At 47.0% G+C, this 17509-nt stretch overlaps 1 protein-coding gene across 2 annotated transcripts in view; it reads left to right on the top strand.

Moving 5' to 3' along the window:
- The first annotated feature begins 250 nt into the window (after positions 1 to 250).
- LOC122471270 (radial spoke head 10 homolog B-like) overlaps positions 251 to 17509 on the top strand; it is a 62087-nt gene continuing 44828 nt past the window's right edge. For both annotated transcript variants that reach the window (XM_043559660.1, XM_043559661.1), the window contains exons 1-6: positions 251 to 399; positions 2030 to 2376; positions 8081 to 8156; positions 12351 to 12419; positions 14155 to 14328; positions 16135 to 16220. In XM_043559660.1, the coding sequence (XP_043415595.1) occupies positions 2126 to 2376; positions 8081 to 8156; positions 12351 to 12419; positions 14155 to 14328; positions 16135 to 16220 (656 nt within the window). In that variant the 5' untranslated portion in view covers positions 251 to 399; positions 2030 to 2125. The remainder of the gene's footprint in view (positions 400 to 2029; positions 2377 to 8080; positions 8157 to 12350; positions 12420 to 14154; positions 14329 to 16134; positions 16221 to 17509) is intronic.

Below are 17509 nucleotides of genomic sequence, written 5' to 3' on the forward strand. Positions count from 1 at the left end.
GCAGTGGAAGCCGCCTGGATTCCTGTGTTATGGTGAAGATAAACGTTGCGAGGCCACGCGGCAATTAACAGAGCTGGGAAAACCTGCATCAGGTGCGTCCAGCTCCAGGTCGCCACCTGGACGTCTGGACCAGAGGGGCCGAGCCTTGTGGCTCAGCGGCTTCTCGGCCGGCGGTCCCTTTAAGGGCGGGGCGGGGCCTGTGGTTGCCTGGAGACCAGCCTCGTCGGTCGGGACGCTCCGCAGTCGCCGCACCATCTCCGCCTCCTCCTGGCTGCGCCCCTCCGGAGACCGGAGCCGGGTGGGCGCCCCGCCGGTGGTCCTGCGTGCGCCGCGGCCGACTTCCCGGTCGGGTCCGGCTCTTCCTCCGCCGGGCGGACGCGGCCCCCAGGACCTGAGCAGGTGCGGTGGGCAGGAGTTGCGGGGAACCCCAAGCTCAGAGAATGCGCGCCCCTTTTGTGCTGCCTAAGGAAGGAATAAATCGCCAGGGTAAAAGGGCCTCAAGCCAGGGGGACCAGAATGTAAACACAAGTTACTGGGAAACAGGCCTCGAGGAAGGAGATGGGCCTTAGTTGCAGTGAATATTTCACCCAGAGACCGGAAACCTATCTGTAGCAAAGGCTACCTGGGCTTCCCTGGGCTTCCCTGGGCTAAGGGCTGGAGGGAGTAATGGGGTTTGAAGGACAAGAAAAGCGGGATCATGTTGGTGAGAGCAAAGCCTAGGGGTGTCGTTGACTGGCAGGTGGGGTGTCCAGAGGATGCCATCCAAGCAGAGGGTGTGGGGGTGTCCCCTTGGACCCCTCAGGGTGTGAGGAGGGACCAGACCTTGCCCTTTACCCCAGGACTCATCTGTGTATATTGCTTGTTGCACTGGGATGTTTTCAATGAGGCCAGTTTGGGAGGCCATGAAAACTGTGGCTTTGGGGACCTGCCCGTCAGCTCCGTGACCTTGGGCAAACGTCACACGGCTCCTTTTCTGGCACGGGAGGCACTCAGTCTGGCATATGGAGTGGGCAGCCCAAGATTTCAAGTTCAAACACAGGAAAGTGACACAATAATCACAACATCATTGATAGTGTGCTGTATCCCACACTTCAGAGGTTTTCTGTGCATCATTTCATATAATTCTTACAAATGAGACAAGGCCCTGTTTTTTCTGTTTGGTATCTGAAGCAGATGGAGTTTAACCTGCTTAAGGACACACAGCTGGTGAGGGGCAGTGCAGGAACCTGAACGCAGCTCTTGAGCACTTTACCATGCAGATAGATATAGAGATATAGATAGATAGATAGATAGATAGATAGATAGATAGATAGATATTAGTTTACCTATTTTTTGAGAGAGGGAGAGAATCCCAAGCAGGCTCCCCAACTATCAGCACAGAGCCAGACATGGGGCTCGAACCCATGAACCACAAGGTCATGACCCAAGCAGAAATCAAGAGTCAGATGCTTAACTGATTGAGCCACCCATTCGCCCCTCCATGCAGACGTATTAAGAGATGGGCTTTCAAAGTAGGAATTGCCTGCATGTAAGACATTAAGGGTTGAGTAGCCATTTTTTAATGTATCGGGTTCCCTTCTTGCTGGAACAGTATTTGAAAAATGGTAGGCAGTGTTTCCAGTTTTTAAAAATTTTAGGAATGGGGTGCCTGGGTGGCTCAGTCAAACAACCGACTTCGGCTCTGATCATGATCTTGAAGTTCGTGGGTTCCAGCCCTGAGTCGGGCTCTGTGCTGACAGCTCAGAGCCTGGAGCCTGCTTCGGATTCTGTGTCTCCCTGTCTCTCTGCCTCTCCCCTGCTCAGGCTCTGTTTCTCTCTCTCTCCCTCTCTCAAATACATAAACATTAAAAATAAAACAAAAAAATTTTAGGAACAACCAATGCGATATTTTTATAAACTGGTGATACTTGATAATCATAATTTTTCAAGCTTTAAAGAGGAGAATGATAATGACATTGGGTTGTAAAGCTAAAATTTTAGCTACGGATGAAACCCGCAAGTATGTAGAGCTACGATTTTTCTTTTTCAGATAAAACCCATCAGCACTTTGAAGCAAACAGCTCCCAACCGAAGGAATCATTTGATACTTACATATATAAAGTAAACTTTAGGACTTCTAAAGACAATGGCGAAAGAAAAGAAAAGAGTGGACAAACGGGCGGATAAGTTTTCCCGCTCTCCCTCCACTGATAATCCAGACTTTTCCACACCAGACAGCAATGCTGCTAGACAAGAACTGTCCCCCAGGGCTGCCCCACCATTGGAAACGCATCTCAGTGAATCAGGGCTCAGAAAAGAGTCCAATGACGATGCCCAGCTGAATGAAGACGCCACTCAGTACGAAGAGCCCATTCTCACCAAACTCATAGTTGAAAGGTGAATTTGATGGGTTGCGTCTTCCGTGTTCCCCTTTCTAGTGCTTTCATGCTCTGTTCTCTCTCTCTCTGCAATCTCTTATTGTGGCTTTCCCTGTCACTCCCCTCGGTGACTGTAAAAGTCTGTGTCTTCAGCCCTGGTCTCTCTCCTGGAGTTTTATATTCAAATTTATAACTCCCTCCTGAACGTCATCCAACCCGACTTCAAGCCCCCTGTGTCCAAAAGCAAAGACTGCAGGACTTGAAATAAGATCTGGACCGGAGTCCTGGCTCTATGACATCAACCCCATCCTTGAACCTTTCTGAGCCCCAGGTTCTTCACTGGGAAAAACACACCCCATAGATGGTTCCTCTGGGTACTGCCATGCCCCGCCCCCCCCCAGCCCTGGGCTTCTCCATTGGTGCCTATTTCTTTTTCTTTTTTAAAAATTTTTTATGTTTGTTTATTTCTGAGACAGAGACAGAGCGTGAGTGGGGGAAGGGCAGAGAGAGGGAGACACAGAATCCGAAGCAGGCTCCAGGCTCCGAGTTGTCAGCACAGAGCCCGACGTGGGGCTCGAACTCACAAACCGTGAGATCATGACCTGAGCTGAAGTCGGTCGCTCGACCGACTGACCCACCCAGGCGCCCCATCCGTTGGTCCCTATTTCTGTACGGGCACCACCATCTCCCTCCCTATTAGGGCTGCCCTCCTCCTGCCCTGCCCTTTTGTATTTCTTTTTCCTCTGTGCTTCTCTCATTAACCCCTTTCTCTCTGCTTAGCTTCTTCATTCCCTCTTGACTGGGCTATTGGACTCACTTCCTAAATATTTCCCTGCTTCTAGGCTCTTCCAGGCCTCCTGTATGGATTTGCCCTCCTAATTGTTTACATACATCACTTCCGGGATTCGTTACTTGTCTGTGTAACAAGTCACCCCAGGGCATGGTAATTAAAACAAATATCTCACATAGTTTATGGGGGTCAAAAATCTGGGAGCAGCTTAGCTGGTTGGTATTGGGTTAGGATCTCTGGAGGTCCAGCCAAGATGTGAGTCTAGACTGCCATCATCTGAAGGCTTGGCCGGCTGCACAGTCGGCTTTCAAACGGGCTCCCTGGCAGGAGGCCTCAGTTCCTCATCACACAGCAGTATGTCCTTTGGTGTCCCCACCACCTAGCAGCTGGCTTCCCCAGAGAGTAATCCAAGAGAGAGCTAGGGCAGAAGCCGTGTGTCTTTTAGGACCTGCTCTGTCATCACCCTCTGCCCTTTCTTTCTTTCTTTAAAATTTTTAATGTTTGTTTATTTTTGAGAGAGAGAGAGACAGAGCACAAGCCAGGGAGGGGCAGAGAGAGAGACACAGAATCAGAAGCAGGCTCCAGGCTCTGAGCCATCAGCATAGAGACTGACATGGGGCTCGAACTCACAGACCTCGAGACCATGACCTGAGCTGAAGTTTAACCAACTGAGCCACCCAGGCGCCCATACCTCTGTCATTTCTGCAATACCCTAGTGGTCTCACAGGTCAGCCCTCTTCAGTGTGAGAGAGGATTCCACAAGGCTGTGACTCCTAGGAGGTGAGAATTGCTCTGGGGCCATTTTGAGGCTGGCTGCCACATTCTTAAAAACTTTTGATTTCTTAACATAGTCTACAGAATAAAACCCCTGAGCCTGATACTCTGACCGCAGCCTGCCTCTCTCCTCTCAAACTCAAGAGCCCAGTTAGACTTTCCCCCACAATCTCATTTTTATCTTTGCTTGCAAAGATGGCTTTGCTTCGTTTCTGAATGGTCAAATTCCAGCCTACTCTTCTGGTCCAAATCTTTCCTATTGATTCTTCCCAATAGGAAGTCATTTTGCCCAAAACTTTTTTTTATCATGCTTATCACTTTCTATCATGTTTTACTATATACATAGTATGTACTACTTTCTATCACATACATATGTAATATGGATGAATTACCATAATTTGTTTCCAAGTTTCAACTTCTCTACCAGGTGGAAAATTCTGTCCTAGCACAGACACGCCCAGAGTATCAAACACCAGACCTTAGGCATAGGGGATGCTCAGTCAAGATTTACGGTTTGAATGATTATCAGTGGCCATTTTTCTTTTCATTTCTTTTTATTTTTTTCTAAATATTGATTGTTTGGGGGGAGAGAACAAACGGGGAAGGGGCAGAGAGAGGGGGACAGAGGATCCAAAGCGGGCTCCGTGCCGACAGGCAGACAGCAGAGAGCCCGATGTGGGGCTCGAACTCACAAACCATGAGATCATGACCTGAGCCAAAGTCGGACACCTAACCGACTGAGCCACCCAGGCACCCCATCTTTTCATTTCTTAATTGAAACCATCTGTCATCACACAACACTATTGCAATACCACTGGCGGTATTCCCTATGCTGTACCCTTTATTCCCCGGGACTTACTCCACAACTGGAAGCCTACCTCTCTCCCTTTCGCCCTCGCCCATTTGGCCGATCCCCCCACCCTCTTCTGCTCTGGCATCCACCAGCTCTCTGTATTTATGGGTCTGTTTTTGCATTTTGTTTGTTTTTTAGATTCCACATATAAGTGCAATTGTATATTTGTCTTTCTCTGACTTATTTCATGTATAATCCTCTCTAGCTCCATCCATATTGTTGCAAAAGGCAAGATCTCATTCTCTTTTGTAGCCGAGTAATATTCCAGTGCTTATATATACACCACATCTTCTTTTTCCGTTCATCCATGGACGTACACTTGGGCTGCTTCCAAATCTTGGCTCTTAGACACGATGCCGCCATACACAGGGGTGCATTTATGTTTTTGAATTCGTGTTTTCATTTTCTTTGGGCAAATACCCGGTGGGGGGGATTACTGGATCATATGGTTTTTTTATTTTCAATTTTTTGAGGTACCTTCATATGGTTTTCCAGAGTGGCTGTACCAATTTACATTCCCACCAACAGGGCATGAGCGTTCCTTTCTCTCCACGTCCTCGCCAACACTTATTTCTTGCCTTTTTAAGTCTAGCCCTTCTAACAGGTGTGAGGTCATATCTCATTATGGTTTTGATTTGCATTTCCTTCATGGCGAGTGATGTTGAGCATCTATTGATGCGTCTCTTGGCTTCCTGTGTATCTTCTTTGGAAAAAATGTGTATTCGGGTCCCCTGCCCATTTTTTAATTGGATCATCTGTATCTTGGTGTTGCGTTGTATAAGTCTTTTACATATTTTATGCATTAACCCCTTATTGGACATATCCTTTGAAAATATCTTCTCCTATTCAAGAGGTTGCCTTGTTTTGTTGGTGGTTTCCTTTGCTATGCAAAACCTTTCACGTGGATGTAGTCCCAATAATTTATTTCTGCTTCTGTTTTCCTTGCTGAGGAATCATGTCTAGAAAAATGTTGTTACAGCTGATGTCAGAGAAATTACTGCCAATGTTTTACTCTAGGAGTTTTATGCTTTCTGGTCTCACAGATCTTTAATCCATTAAAAAAATTTTTTTAATGTTTGTTTACTTTTGAGAGAGAGAGACACAGAGTGTGAGCGGGGGAGGGGTAGAGAGAAAGGGAGACACAGAAACCCAAGCAGGCTCCAGGCTGTGAGCTGTCAGCACAGAGCCTGAGGTGGGGCTTGAACTCACGATCCTCAAGATGAGGACCTGAGCTGAAGTCGGATGCTTAAATGACTGAGCCACCCGGGTGCCCCAGATTTGTACTCCATTTTGAGTCTTGTTTTGTACATGGTGTGATTTCGAAACCGGTCTCATTTCACTCTTTGGCATGTATCTGTCCAGTTTTCCCACCACCATCTACTGAGAGGCTGTCTTTCCCCCTTTGTGTATTCTTGCCTCCTTTGTTGTAGATTAACTGACCATGGAAGTGTGGCTTTAATGGACTGTCTGTTCTGTTCCATAGATCTATATGTCTGTTCTTCTCCCAGCACCATACTCTTTTGATAACTACAGCTTTGTAGTAGATCTTGAAATCCGGGATTGTGATGCCTCCAGCTTTATTTCTGTTCTTCAAGATGGCTATTCAGGGGCTTTTGTGGTTCCATACAAATCTTAGTGTTATTTGTTCTAGTCCTGTGAAAAATGCTGTTGGCATTCTGATAGGGATTTCGTTGAATCTGTAGATTGCTTTGGGTAGGATGGACATCTTAACAATATTAATTCTTAATCCACGAGCGTGGAATATCGTTCCATTCGTGTTGCCTTCAGTTTCTTTCATCTGTGTTTTATAGTTTTCAGGGTGTAGGTCAGGTCTTTCACCACCTGGGTTAAATTTGTTCCTAGGTATTTTATTGTTTTTGATGCAATCGTAAATGGAATTGTTTTCTTAATTTCTCTCTTATTTTATCAGTGTATTAGTGTATTCCATGTATTTCTGTATTCTATTAATGTATAGAAGTGCAACCGAGGGGCGCCTGGATGGTTCAGTTGGTTAAGTGTCTGATTTTTGGTTTTGGCTCAGGTCGTGATCCCAGGGTCATAGGATTGAGCTCTCTGCACTGAGCATGGAGCCTGCTTCGGATTCTCTCTCCCTCTCTCTCTGCCCCTCCCCTGCTCGCATTCTCTCTCTCTGTCTCTCTCTCTGTCTCTCTCTCTCTCTCTCTCTCTCAACGTTTATTTATTTTTGGAACAGAGAGAGACAGAGCATGAACGGGGGAGGGGCAGAGAGAGAGGGAAACACAGAATCGGAAGCAGGCTCCAGGCTCCGAGCCATCAGCCCAGAGCCTGACGCGGGGCTCGAACTCACGGACCGCGAGATCGTGACCTGGCTGAAGTCGGACACTCAACCGACTGCGTCACCCAGGCGCCCCTCTCTCTCTCTCTCAAAATAAACAAACTTAAAAAGATTTTTAAAAATTATCATCATAAAAGACACATAACGTAGAACTTCCTATTTTCACCATTTTAAGTGTACAATTCAGGGGCACTAAGTACCCTCATCCTGTTGTACAACCATCACCACTATCAATTTCCAGAACTTTTTCATCATCCCAGACCGAAACTGCCCAGAACAAACCCTCACCTTCCATCTCTGCCCCTTTCACTATTTCCTCCTGGCTGTTGGCTCTCCCTACAATCTCTTCTCCACACAGTGGCCATCCAGATGCTCTTTTTATGACAGAAATCTGACCGTGGCCAGCTCCCCTCTTAGAACCTTCTCCTGATTCCTCCTAGAGGAACCCCACCCCCCACCCCAGCGTCTGTCTCCTCTCCTCTTCTCTTTCTCTCTCCTTCCTGTTCTCCAGCTGGGCTGCCCTCCTTTCTGTTGGCTGAACTTGAGCTGTTGGCTCCTTCCTGCCACAGGGCCTTTGCACTTGCTGCATCCTCTTCCCAGAGTTCTTCTTAAGGCTGTTTGTTTTATGACCTGCACATCTCACTACAACTTCTGTGTCCTTCAAGAGGCCCTGACCGCCTGTACACAGCAGCCGCCGCCTCCTTATTCTCAGCGTCATTCCCCCATCATGTCTGTCATAAAAATTGAACATGATCTGGAATCCTCTTGTTTGTTTGTTTCCTCTTTGCTGCCTGTCTCTCCGCAGTCAGCTAGGGTCACCCGAGGGCAGGAACTTTCCAGTCTTGTTCACAGTGGCCCTCGGGGAACATCTGTTGAATGAAAGAATGTGAAACATTGTTTGTACTTCTTCATTGATGTTAATTATGACTTTAACCCACCATCGCTTGTGGTTGCTCACACCACTCATTACCTTGAGCTTTATTTCTTTGCAGCTATGAAGGGGAAAAAGTCCATGGGCTGTATGAGGGAGAAGGCTTTGCGGTCTTTCAAGGAGGCTGTACCTACCACGTGAGTTACACGTCTCGGGGATGGGCAGGGAGGGGAGGACGGTGAGAATATTCTGGGAGAGTCTGAGATTTGTATCTCCAGAAAAGTCTGTTGAGTCTTCAAAAGAGATTGGAAGTACTTACTGCTGATTTGACTTTGAACCCAGTTACCTATTTTAAGGTAAAACCATGGATCCACACCTCAGAAGTCATCATTTTAGATTGTTTTCTTTTCCTGATTTTTAAAAAATGTTTATGTTAGAGAGAGAGAGACAGAGCATGAGCAGGGGAGGGGCAGAGAGAGAGGGAGACACAGAATCCAAAGCAGGCTCCAGGCTCTGAGCTGTCAGCACAGAGCCCAATGTGGGGCTCGAACTCGTGAACCACGAGATCATGACCTCAGCCGAAGTCGGATGCTTAACCGACGGCGCCCCCCTTTTCCTGATTTTCAGTTATTGTCCAAACAACCTGAAGGCGACTGGAGCAAATATCAAAGAGTAAAATCCCAGTGTTGTCACCCCTTTGCCATTAAATGTTTTGGACACGCCGCGTCCCTTTAATTCCTCGAATGGATGTATCAACATTTATAGGGCCTACTGATTTCGTAGATAACATCTTGAAACTTTTTTCACTTATGAATAATTTGCTGCCTTGCTACATGCTTTTCGTAACTTAAATATTTTGCGGCAAAATATACATAAAACCTACCATTGTAACCATTTTTGAGTACAGTCAGGGGCATTAAGCACAGGACCCTCCCCAGCCTCCACCTCCAGAAACCTTCATCCTCCCAAACTGAGACTCTGGCCCCAGTTAAACACCAGCCACCCCCGTGTCTTCCTCCGTGATATTTAAAATACTGCATAGCTCTCTGATTTACTGTTCATGACTACACCATAATTATTAGATCACTTTTGAAGTGTTTTCATTTTTTCCCCATCATTAGCAATGGCACAGTAGATCATTCAGATTATCAAAGAAACGTGTGCTTTTTTAAAAAAAATATAATTTACCAGGGCGCCTGGGTGGCTCAGTCAGTTAAGCATCCGACTTCAGCTCAGGTCATGATCTCGCCATCCATGAGTTCAAGCCCCGCATCGGGTTCTGTGCTGACAGCTTGGAGCCTGGAGCCCGCTTCGGGTTCTGTGTCCCCCTCTCTCTGACCCTCCCCCGTTCATGCTCTTTCTCTGTCTCAAAAATAAATAAAAATTTAATTTAAAAAATAAATAATAAATAAAAATAAAAAATATAATTTATTGTCAAATTGGCTTCCATACAACACCCAGTGCTCATCCCGACAGGTGCCCTCCTCAATGCCCATCACCCACTTTCCCCTCTCCCCCACTCCCCCATCAACCCTCAGTTCTCTGTATTTAAGAGTCTCTTATAGTTTGCCTCCCTCTCTCTCTGTTTGTAACTATTTCCCCCTCCCCCTCCCCCATGTTCTTCCATTAAGTTTCTCAAGTTCCGCCTATGAGTGAACACGTAAGGTATCTGTCCTTCTCTGACTTATTTCGCTCAGCATGATACCTTCCAGTTCCATCCAGGTTGCTGCAGATGGCAGGATTTCGTTCTTTCTCGTTGCCAAGTAGTATTCCATTGTCTCTATAAACCACATCTTCCTTATCCATTCGTCAGTCGATGGACATTTAGGCTCTTTCCGTAATTTGGCTATTGTTGAAAGCACTGCTATAAACATTGGGGTAGAAACGTGTGTTTTCAATAAGAACAAATTTTTGTGGTTGGGGTCAGAAATCAGGGGTTTCAGTCCCCTGATTTTTCCCCCCACTAAACATACAACGTGTTCTTATTCCTGCATCATGTAAACTCTTAAAAACGCCATTAGCGTGCCTGAATAATAGTCATGAATGTGGCCGTCCCGTCTGGCCTCGGCCAGTTTTGGAATCAGCTGTTGTGTTCATGCTGATCAGTCTCCTTTCACCAATCGGGGCGCTGAGTGCACTGCTGTGTGAATAGGACCGAGTGTGGAGGCTGCTTGAGATCCTCTCTCTCCCCCCACCCCCTGCCTGCCTCTCTCCCCTGCCCGGTGCTCACTCTAAAATAAAAAAAAAATTAAAAATCAACCAGCGACACCCAGTTCTCGATTACACAAGATCGACCCCTCCCAGGCTGCTGAGGACACAGTATCGGCTCCCACTACCCCAGAGGGTCTTGTCTCCAGTGGCCTTCGGTCCACAGTGACCCGGTAGCTCCAGCCTGGCCCAGTGGCCTTGCCTTAACTGTTGATGTGGGGCAAATACCCCTCCATTTCTGAGATCTCCTCCCCACCACTGTCTGCTGCTTGCTGGGTAAACTTTCCGTATTTTCCTCAGACTCAAATTATTTTGATTAAAAATAATCATCTGTTGGGGCGCCTGGGTGGCTCAGTCAGTTAAGCATCTGACTTCGGCTCAGGTCATGATCTCCCGGTTCATGAGTTCAAGCCCTGAGTCAGACTCTGTGCTGACAGCTTGGAGCCTGGAGGCTGCTTCGGATTCTGTGTCTCCCTCTCTCTCTGCCCCTCTCCCACTTGTGCTCTGTCTCTGTCTCTGTCTGTCTGTCTCTCTCAAAAGTGAATAAATGTTAAAAAAAAATTTGTTTTAAATAATCATCATTCGGCTCTCCTTTAAATCGCGAGAGCGGCAGACCCAGCAGAATGACTCTACTGTGGCCCCAGGCCCCGAGTCAGACCGTGGGTATGTCACATGTTTAGATCACAATCCCCTAAAGATAGACAATGAAGCCAAACATTTCATGGAACATTTGTCCTTACCATGTAGACACAGCATGATCTTTTCTAGTGTAGTTTGTTAATTAAAGCGCCAGTTGTTGCGACCGTAATTGATTCCATAATACAAACAACAGCCGGCCTGCGGCTGGAAAGCCCCTGGTTGCCCCGTGGTTTTCCTCAATGCCAGCCTGTCTCCTGTGAGCCCAGGCTAACCTGGACGCCTAACAAAATGTGTCTTCTTGCCAGTGAGCTAGGGCCGTGGTTCCTGAGTGCGGTCCTGGGGACCAGCAGCATTACCTGGGTTTTTTTTTTTTTCAAAATGCTCATTCTTGGGCAACAGCCCAGACCTGCTGATGAATTAGAATCTCCAGGGTGGGCCCAGCAATCCCCAGGTGATTTCTGAAGCATGCAAGAGTCTGAGAACCACTGAATTAGGGCACTGTTACATATTCCCCCTTCGCCCACTGACTCTAACAAGGTGATTCTAAGGAACAGCTAGGAGTACTCTTTTTTTTTTTCTGAGTTTATTATATACTTATTTTGAGAGACAGAGAGAGAGTATGCACAAGCTGGGGAGGGGCAGAGAGAGAGAATCCCAAGCAGGTTCCGTGCTATCAGCACAGAGCCAGACGTGGGACTCGATCCCACAATCCGTGAGATCATGATCTGAGCTGAGATCTAGAGTCAGATGCTTAATGACTGAGCCCCCCAGGCGGCCCAAACTGGGAGTACTTTTCAGCCTCGTTTTCCCTGATTACATTTAGGCATTCAGGCGTGCGAAGTTTTCGGTGACTAGTTCCTATGTGTTAGCAACAGACACTAAATATAAGTGGACCCTCCTGACAACTGTATATTGTCTACATAGAGGAATATTCAGGGGGCATGGGCGCACCCATACGGGTAAGTCCCAGTAAGTGGAAAACAGACGAGCGTGAAATTTACAAATGGGGTACTTTCTAACATCCAGATAACTGTTTTAACCAGGTCTACCTAGTTTAAATAATTTTTAAAAAATCCTTAAACTTTGAAATGCAAAACCAAAAAAGCATATGAATTCTTTTAGACTGTGGAATTTTTACCTAGCTTAATTAGGAAGACACAGACCGAACTTAAAACTCACGTTTAAGTGTCACACAGGACTGCTTGGTGTAGGTTTTGGGGAATTTGGATGAGCGTATTCATGCAGATGGAAGTGGGCTGGGGCGCCTGGGTGGCTCAGTCGGTTAAACGTCCAACTTCGGCTCAGGCTGTGATCTCACGGTTTATGAGTTTGAGCCCCACATCAGGCTCTGTGCTGACAGCTCGGAGCCTGGAGCCTGATTCGGATTCTGTGTCTCCCTCTCTTTGTGACCCTCCCCCCTCAAAAATGAATAAACAGTTTAAAAAATAAAAAAGAAAGTGGGATAAGGCTCCATTCTGAGAACTAAAACCAGCTGTTACGTAGAATCAATGGTTCTAATGGTTTGTTGTTGTTCTGTTTTAAAGGGTATGTTTTCAGAAGGACTTATGCACGGACAAGGGACTTATGTTTGGGCCGATGGACTGAAATATGAGGTAAAGTATGTCCGTGTTATAGTTTTCCACTGTAATTAACACAATGTAACGGTCAGCTTCCCACAATCAAACATACTACTGTCACAAGAGTAATGCAGCTCACGGGTCTAAAAAAGTCCACAGAACCCAGGCGCCTGGGCGACTCAGTAGCTTAAGCATCTGACTCTTGATTTCAGCTCAGGTCACGATCTCGCGGTTCGTGAGATTGAGCCCTGAGTTGGGCTCTGCGCTGACAGCTCAGAGCCTCCTTGAGATTCTGTCTCTCCCTCTCTCTCTGCCCCTCCCCTACTCTCTCTCTCTCAAAATAAAAAAATAAACTTAAAAAAAAGACCCCAGAACCAAAGAATACAGGTGAAAAGTAACTCGTTAACTGCACGGGACCCTCCGCCAATCAGTACTGCGTTCATCCTTACACTCTAGATGTCTCCTGGGCAGGCACAGCACCCGTGCATTTATTTGGCCTGTCTTACTCTTCACAAACACAAGTATAGTTTATTGTACACTCTCGTCTGTCCCTTTAGTTTTTGGAGATCGCACCATAGCCGTTCGTCCAGATCCACCTAGTTTTACTGGCTGCTTTTATTCTATGATGTGGGTTTCACTTAACCCATCTTGCCGGTTTAAAGGGAATAGGTATTTTTTAAATCGATCGCTAGAAGGCTGTTCTCAAACTCGCAATTGCAGGGTTGCTCGTGGTGGGGTTTATAAGTGGTAGTGATGACCTTTAAAACCTATGCACATATGCTCATATTCAAACAGCAGCCAGGTGAGGGAAGGAGAGACAAGTGCCGGCCAGGTGGGCAGTTCACTGGGCCTGAGAGCGGGAGACAAGCCACAGAGGTGGAGGGGCCCCTGAAGATCTGGTGGTTTGGGGCCAGCCTTTCCAGGGACATTCTTCCCCTGCAACACCCTGGCTTCTAGCCTGTGGCCCTTGGTTTATCGTCTCTGGAAGTTCGAAGGCGGGACTCCTAGGAGGCACAGACCCTCCCACGCCAGCCTAGACAGGAGGGTTTATGGGTGGGATTTGGGCTGTCACAGAAGTATCTTCAGGGAGGTCAGCTGGCCTCATGGGATCTGCCCGGCGATCAGGCCAGGCTACCCTGTCCTCTTTTCTCCATTGGCTGGCCGCCTCCAGCCAGGTCTCCTTCCTGAGAGAGAATCCGGTGGCTCAGGGCTGTGGTGCAAGGAACTGCGTGCTGCCCACTCAGCTGACGTCCTGGCCCCAAGCAAAGCGGATTCTCTGGAAGTCACCCACAGGGCGGGCGGTTGGCTGGTGTGTCTACAGAATATTTTGATGAACCACAGGCAGAAAGAAGGGTTGGCATGAGTTGATCACTAAGCCGGGCTAATCACCAGAGTCCCCTGGAGAGAACACAGGATCCCAGGGCATTGGGCCTCCTTCGAGGTGGGTTCCAAGACTCTAAAGTTCCCGAGGCCGGGATCGCAAACCACCACTCTTCCACGTCACCTGTTTGCTTCTTGGAGCCTTCTCTGCACTCAGCTATTTTACCCTGCTGGTGCTTCTGCCCAGGAGAGGGGAGGTGAGAGAGGATGGAGTGTGTAGAGAAGGAGGGAGGAGGGTGGAGGCTGGGGGAGGGGGGCAGATACTCCACTGTTTCCGTGGAGGAGAGACAGGAATAGTATCCAGTAGTCAAGGAGGCATCTCAGTCTGCCCATAGGAGAGGGGTCTCTCTACTGCCTTCTTTCTCTCACTCTCAGGGTCGTTTTGCCCTAGGGGGAGTTTGTGAAGAACATGCCCATGAAGCATGGCGTGTACACGTGGCCGGATGGCAGCACCTATGAAGGAGAAGTGCTACACGGCGTGAGGCACGGATTTGGCATGTTCGTATGTGGCACGCACCCCGTGTCCTACATCGGCCAATGGTGTCACGGCAAGAGACACGGGAAGGTGGGTGAGGCGGCCACTTGACTCCCGTCCATAGATAGGATGAACAAATAGAGGTGTGGGAGGTAGGGGGCTGTCCTCCAACTATGGTCCCTTCTTGTTTATTGACGTGAAATCCACATCACACGAAACTCACCATTTCAGAGTCTGCAATTCAGCGGCATTCGGTGCATTCTCAGTGCTGTGAGACTACCACCTCGGTCTAGTCCCAGGACATTTTCATCCACCCTCCAAAGTACAGCCCTGTACCCACCAGGCATTATTTCCCACCCGGACCCCCCCAGTGGTCACCCTTCTGCTTCCTGTCTCTATGGGTTTACCTACTCTGGATGTTTCATGTGAATGGAACCCTATGTTATGTGGCCTTTTGGATCTGGCTTTTTTTATTCAGCATCATGTTTTGAGATCCATCCATGTTGTAGGTACTTAATTCTTTTTTGTGGCTAATAGTCCACCATATGGATGGACCACATCTTGTTTATCTGTTCATCCATCGATGGGCACTTGGGCTCTTTCCATCTTTTGGCTTCTGTGAATAGCACCACTGTGAACGCGTGTGTAAGGATTATTTGGGTCCTTGTCTTCAGGTCTCTGGCGTATAAACCTAGGAGTGGAATATGGTAACTCGATGTTTAACGCTGTGAGGAACCTCCTGACTGTTTTCCACAGCATCTGGCCCAATTTACATTCTCACCACTACCACAGGCGATACCTTTAAGCAAGGTTGCTATTTCTGGCACTATTTGCTTTTGTATCGGATGATAAAATACCGCAGCAGTGTTTTCATAAAATGTTATAAGAAAAGAAACAGTCTACCATTATAATCATCATTCGACTCGAATATAGACAATTCTGTCCATTGGCTTCCCTTCCTTTCCCTTCCCTTGTTCAGCTCATAGTGGATCAATTCAGACTGGGGGTGGTGGCAGCTTCTAGACAACGGCCCCTGGATGGCTGCACGAAGGAACAAGCCAGCGTGGTAATGGAGAAGAAGATAGAAAAATCAAACACTCACACACACACACACACACACACACACACACACACACACACAGAAATAAACCACCGAATAAAGAAGCAACCTGAGGCCATTCAGTGAAGGCCCTCATACGTGCATGGTGACTAGTACTATTCGTCAGAGGAGTCACTGAGGAAAGGTTACACCATGTTCACTTAAACTTGGGGGCAGTCTTGGGGTGCCTGGGTGGCTCAGCCGGTTAAGCGTCTGACTTTGGCTCAGGTCATGATCTCATGGTTCGTGAGTTTGAGCCCCGCGTCGGGCTCTCTGCTGACAGCTCAGAGCCTGGAGCCTGTTTTGGATTCTGTGTCTCCTTCTCTCTCTGCCCCTCCCCTGCTCCTCTGTCTCTCTCTGTCTCTCAAAAATAAATAAACGTTAAACTCGGAGAAAGTCAAATAAGGTGACAAGTGGGTAAAACGAAAGTGGTTTGGGTACATAAAAGGGACTGGCCTTCAGTTACACAGAAGGTGCTACTACTTGGTTTAGGTAACAACACAACGGGATTGTTCAGGTACTTACTTGACTCACAGTTATCGAATATAATATATATAATGATTAGCCCTAATGTGATGCCTCACTATTAAGGAGTCATTGATTGGTGGCATCTCTTTCTTACTTGGTGGATACTTCACCATTTTCTCAATTACAAGACAGAAACATATCACGGATTAAATGTCTTGCCTTCATAGGACATTGACTTCCACATAGTTCGGACTCCTTTAATTTATCTTTGTCTTTAATAAACATTTGCTGTATGACTTGCTTTGTTAAAATCATATTATTTGTTTTAGGGCTCTATTTATTACAATCAAGAAGGTACCTCTTGGTACGAGGGGGACTGGGTATACAACATCAAAAACGGCTGGGGGATAAGATGGTAAGTATTACCACGGCCGCTCTGGGGGGGTGGGGGGAAAGGGTGTGGGGGCCCAAATGATTTTCACTTAGGTGCTTAAAGATAAGGTGCAGAGGGGCACCTGGGTGGCTCAGTTGATTAAGCATCCAACTCTTGATTTTGGCTCAGGTCATGATCTCAAGGTTCGTGGGTTCGAGCCTCGTATTGGACTCCATGCTGACAGCACAGAGCCTGCTTGGGATTCTCTCTCCCTCTCTCTTCCCCTCCCTGCTTGTTCTCTCTCTTCTCTTTCTCAAAATAAATAAACTTTGAAAAAAAAAGATAAGGTGCAGAAATTTCGGAGAACACATTTTCTATATAAGCAGGGCGGAATATTTCAATTCACCCCAATGGAATCTCCATAGTGATGAAAATATTCTACAGAAAATTTAAAGGAACGTTATATTAAGTGAGATCTAATGATACAACCATACTTTATCACATGTAGAAACTTTGTTCTCTCGTTCATGGATATCTCGTATGTTTTCAGAAGACTCTTGACATGTTTGCTTGATTTTAGATCCAGCTGATGGAGTCATATATTTTAAGGATTGAAATATTTGGGGGCGAGGGGTGCATGGGTGGCTCAGTCAGTTAAGCATCTGACTTCATCTCAGGTCATGATCTCATGGTTCGTGGGTTCAAGCCCCACATTAGGCTCTGTGCTGACAGCTCAGAGCCAGGAGCCTGCTTTGGATTCTCTCTCTCTCTCTCTCTCTCTCTGTCTCTCTGTCTCTCTGTCTCTCTGTCTCTCTCTCTCTGCCCCTCTCCTATTTGCACTCTGTTTCTCTGTCTCTCAAAAATAAATGTTAAAAAACATTTTTTAACAAAAAAAAAAAGGGAGCAAAAATGTTAACTAATCATACTACTATACGGAGTTGTTTTTAAAAGATTTAAAATCCCTGCTCTTATCCTCCTTATCACCTTAATTAAATGATCAGAGGATTTAATAAAGTGGGTTGTCTTATCCCTAAGATGATGATTTTTACCGCCTGTCCATTTGAGGAGACTGTATGGGCACAAGGGTTGGATTTCTTCAAAGGTGTTTAGACAAAAAGTTTAAAGGACAGTCTTAGGGGCACCTGGTGACTCAGTTGGTTTAGCATCAGACTTCGGCTCAGGTCATGATCTCGAGGTTCATGAATTTGAGCCCGACGTCGGGCTCTGTGCTGACAGCTTGGAGCCTGGAGCCTGCCTCGGATTCTGTGTCTCCCTCTCTCTCTGCCCCTCCCCTGCTTGAGCTCTGTCTCTTTCTGTTTCCGAAAAATAGG

Source organism: Prionailurus bengalensis, chromosome E3 (assembly GCF_016509475.1).
Source record: "Prionailurus bengalensis isolate Pbe53 chromosome E3, Fcat_Pben_1.1_paternal_pri, whole genome shotgun sequence".
In the NCBI taxonomy this organism is placed as follows: Eukaryota; Metazoa; Chordata; class Mammalia; order Carnivora; family Felidae; genus Prionailurus; species Prionailurus bengalensis.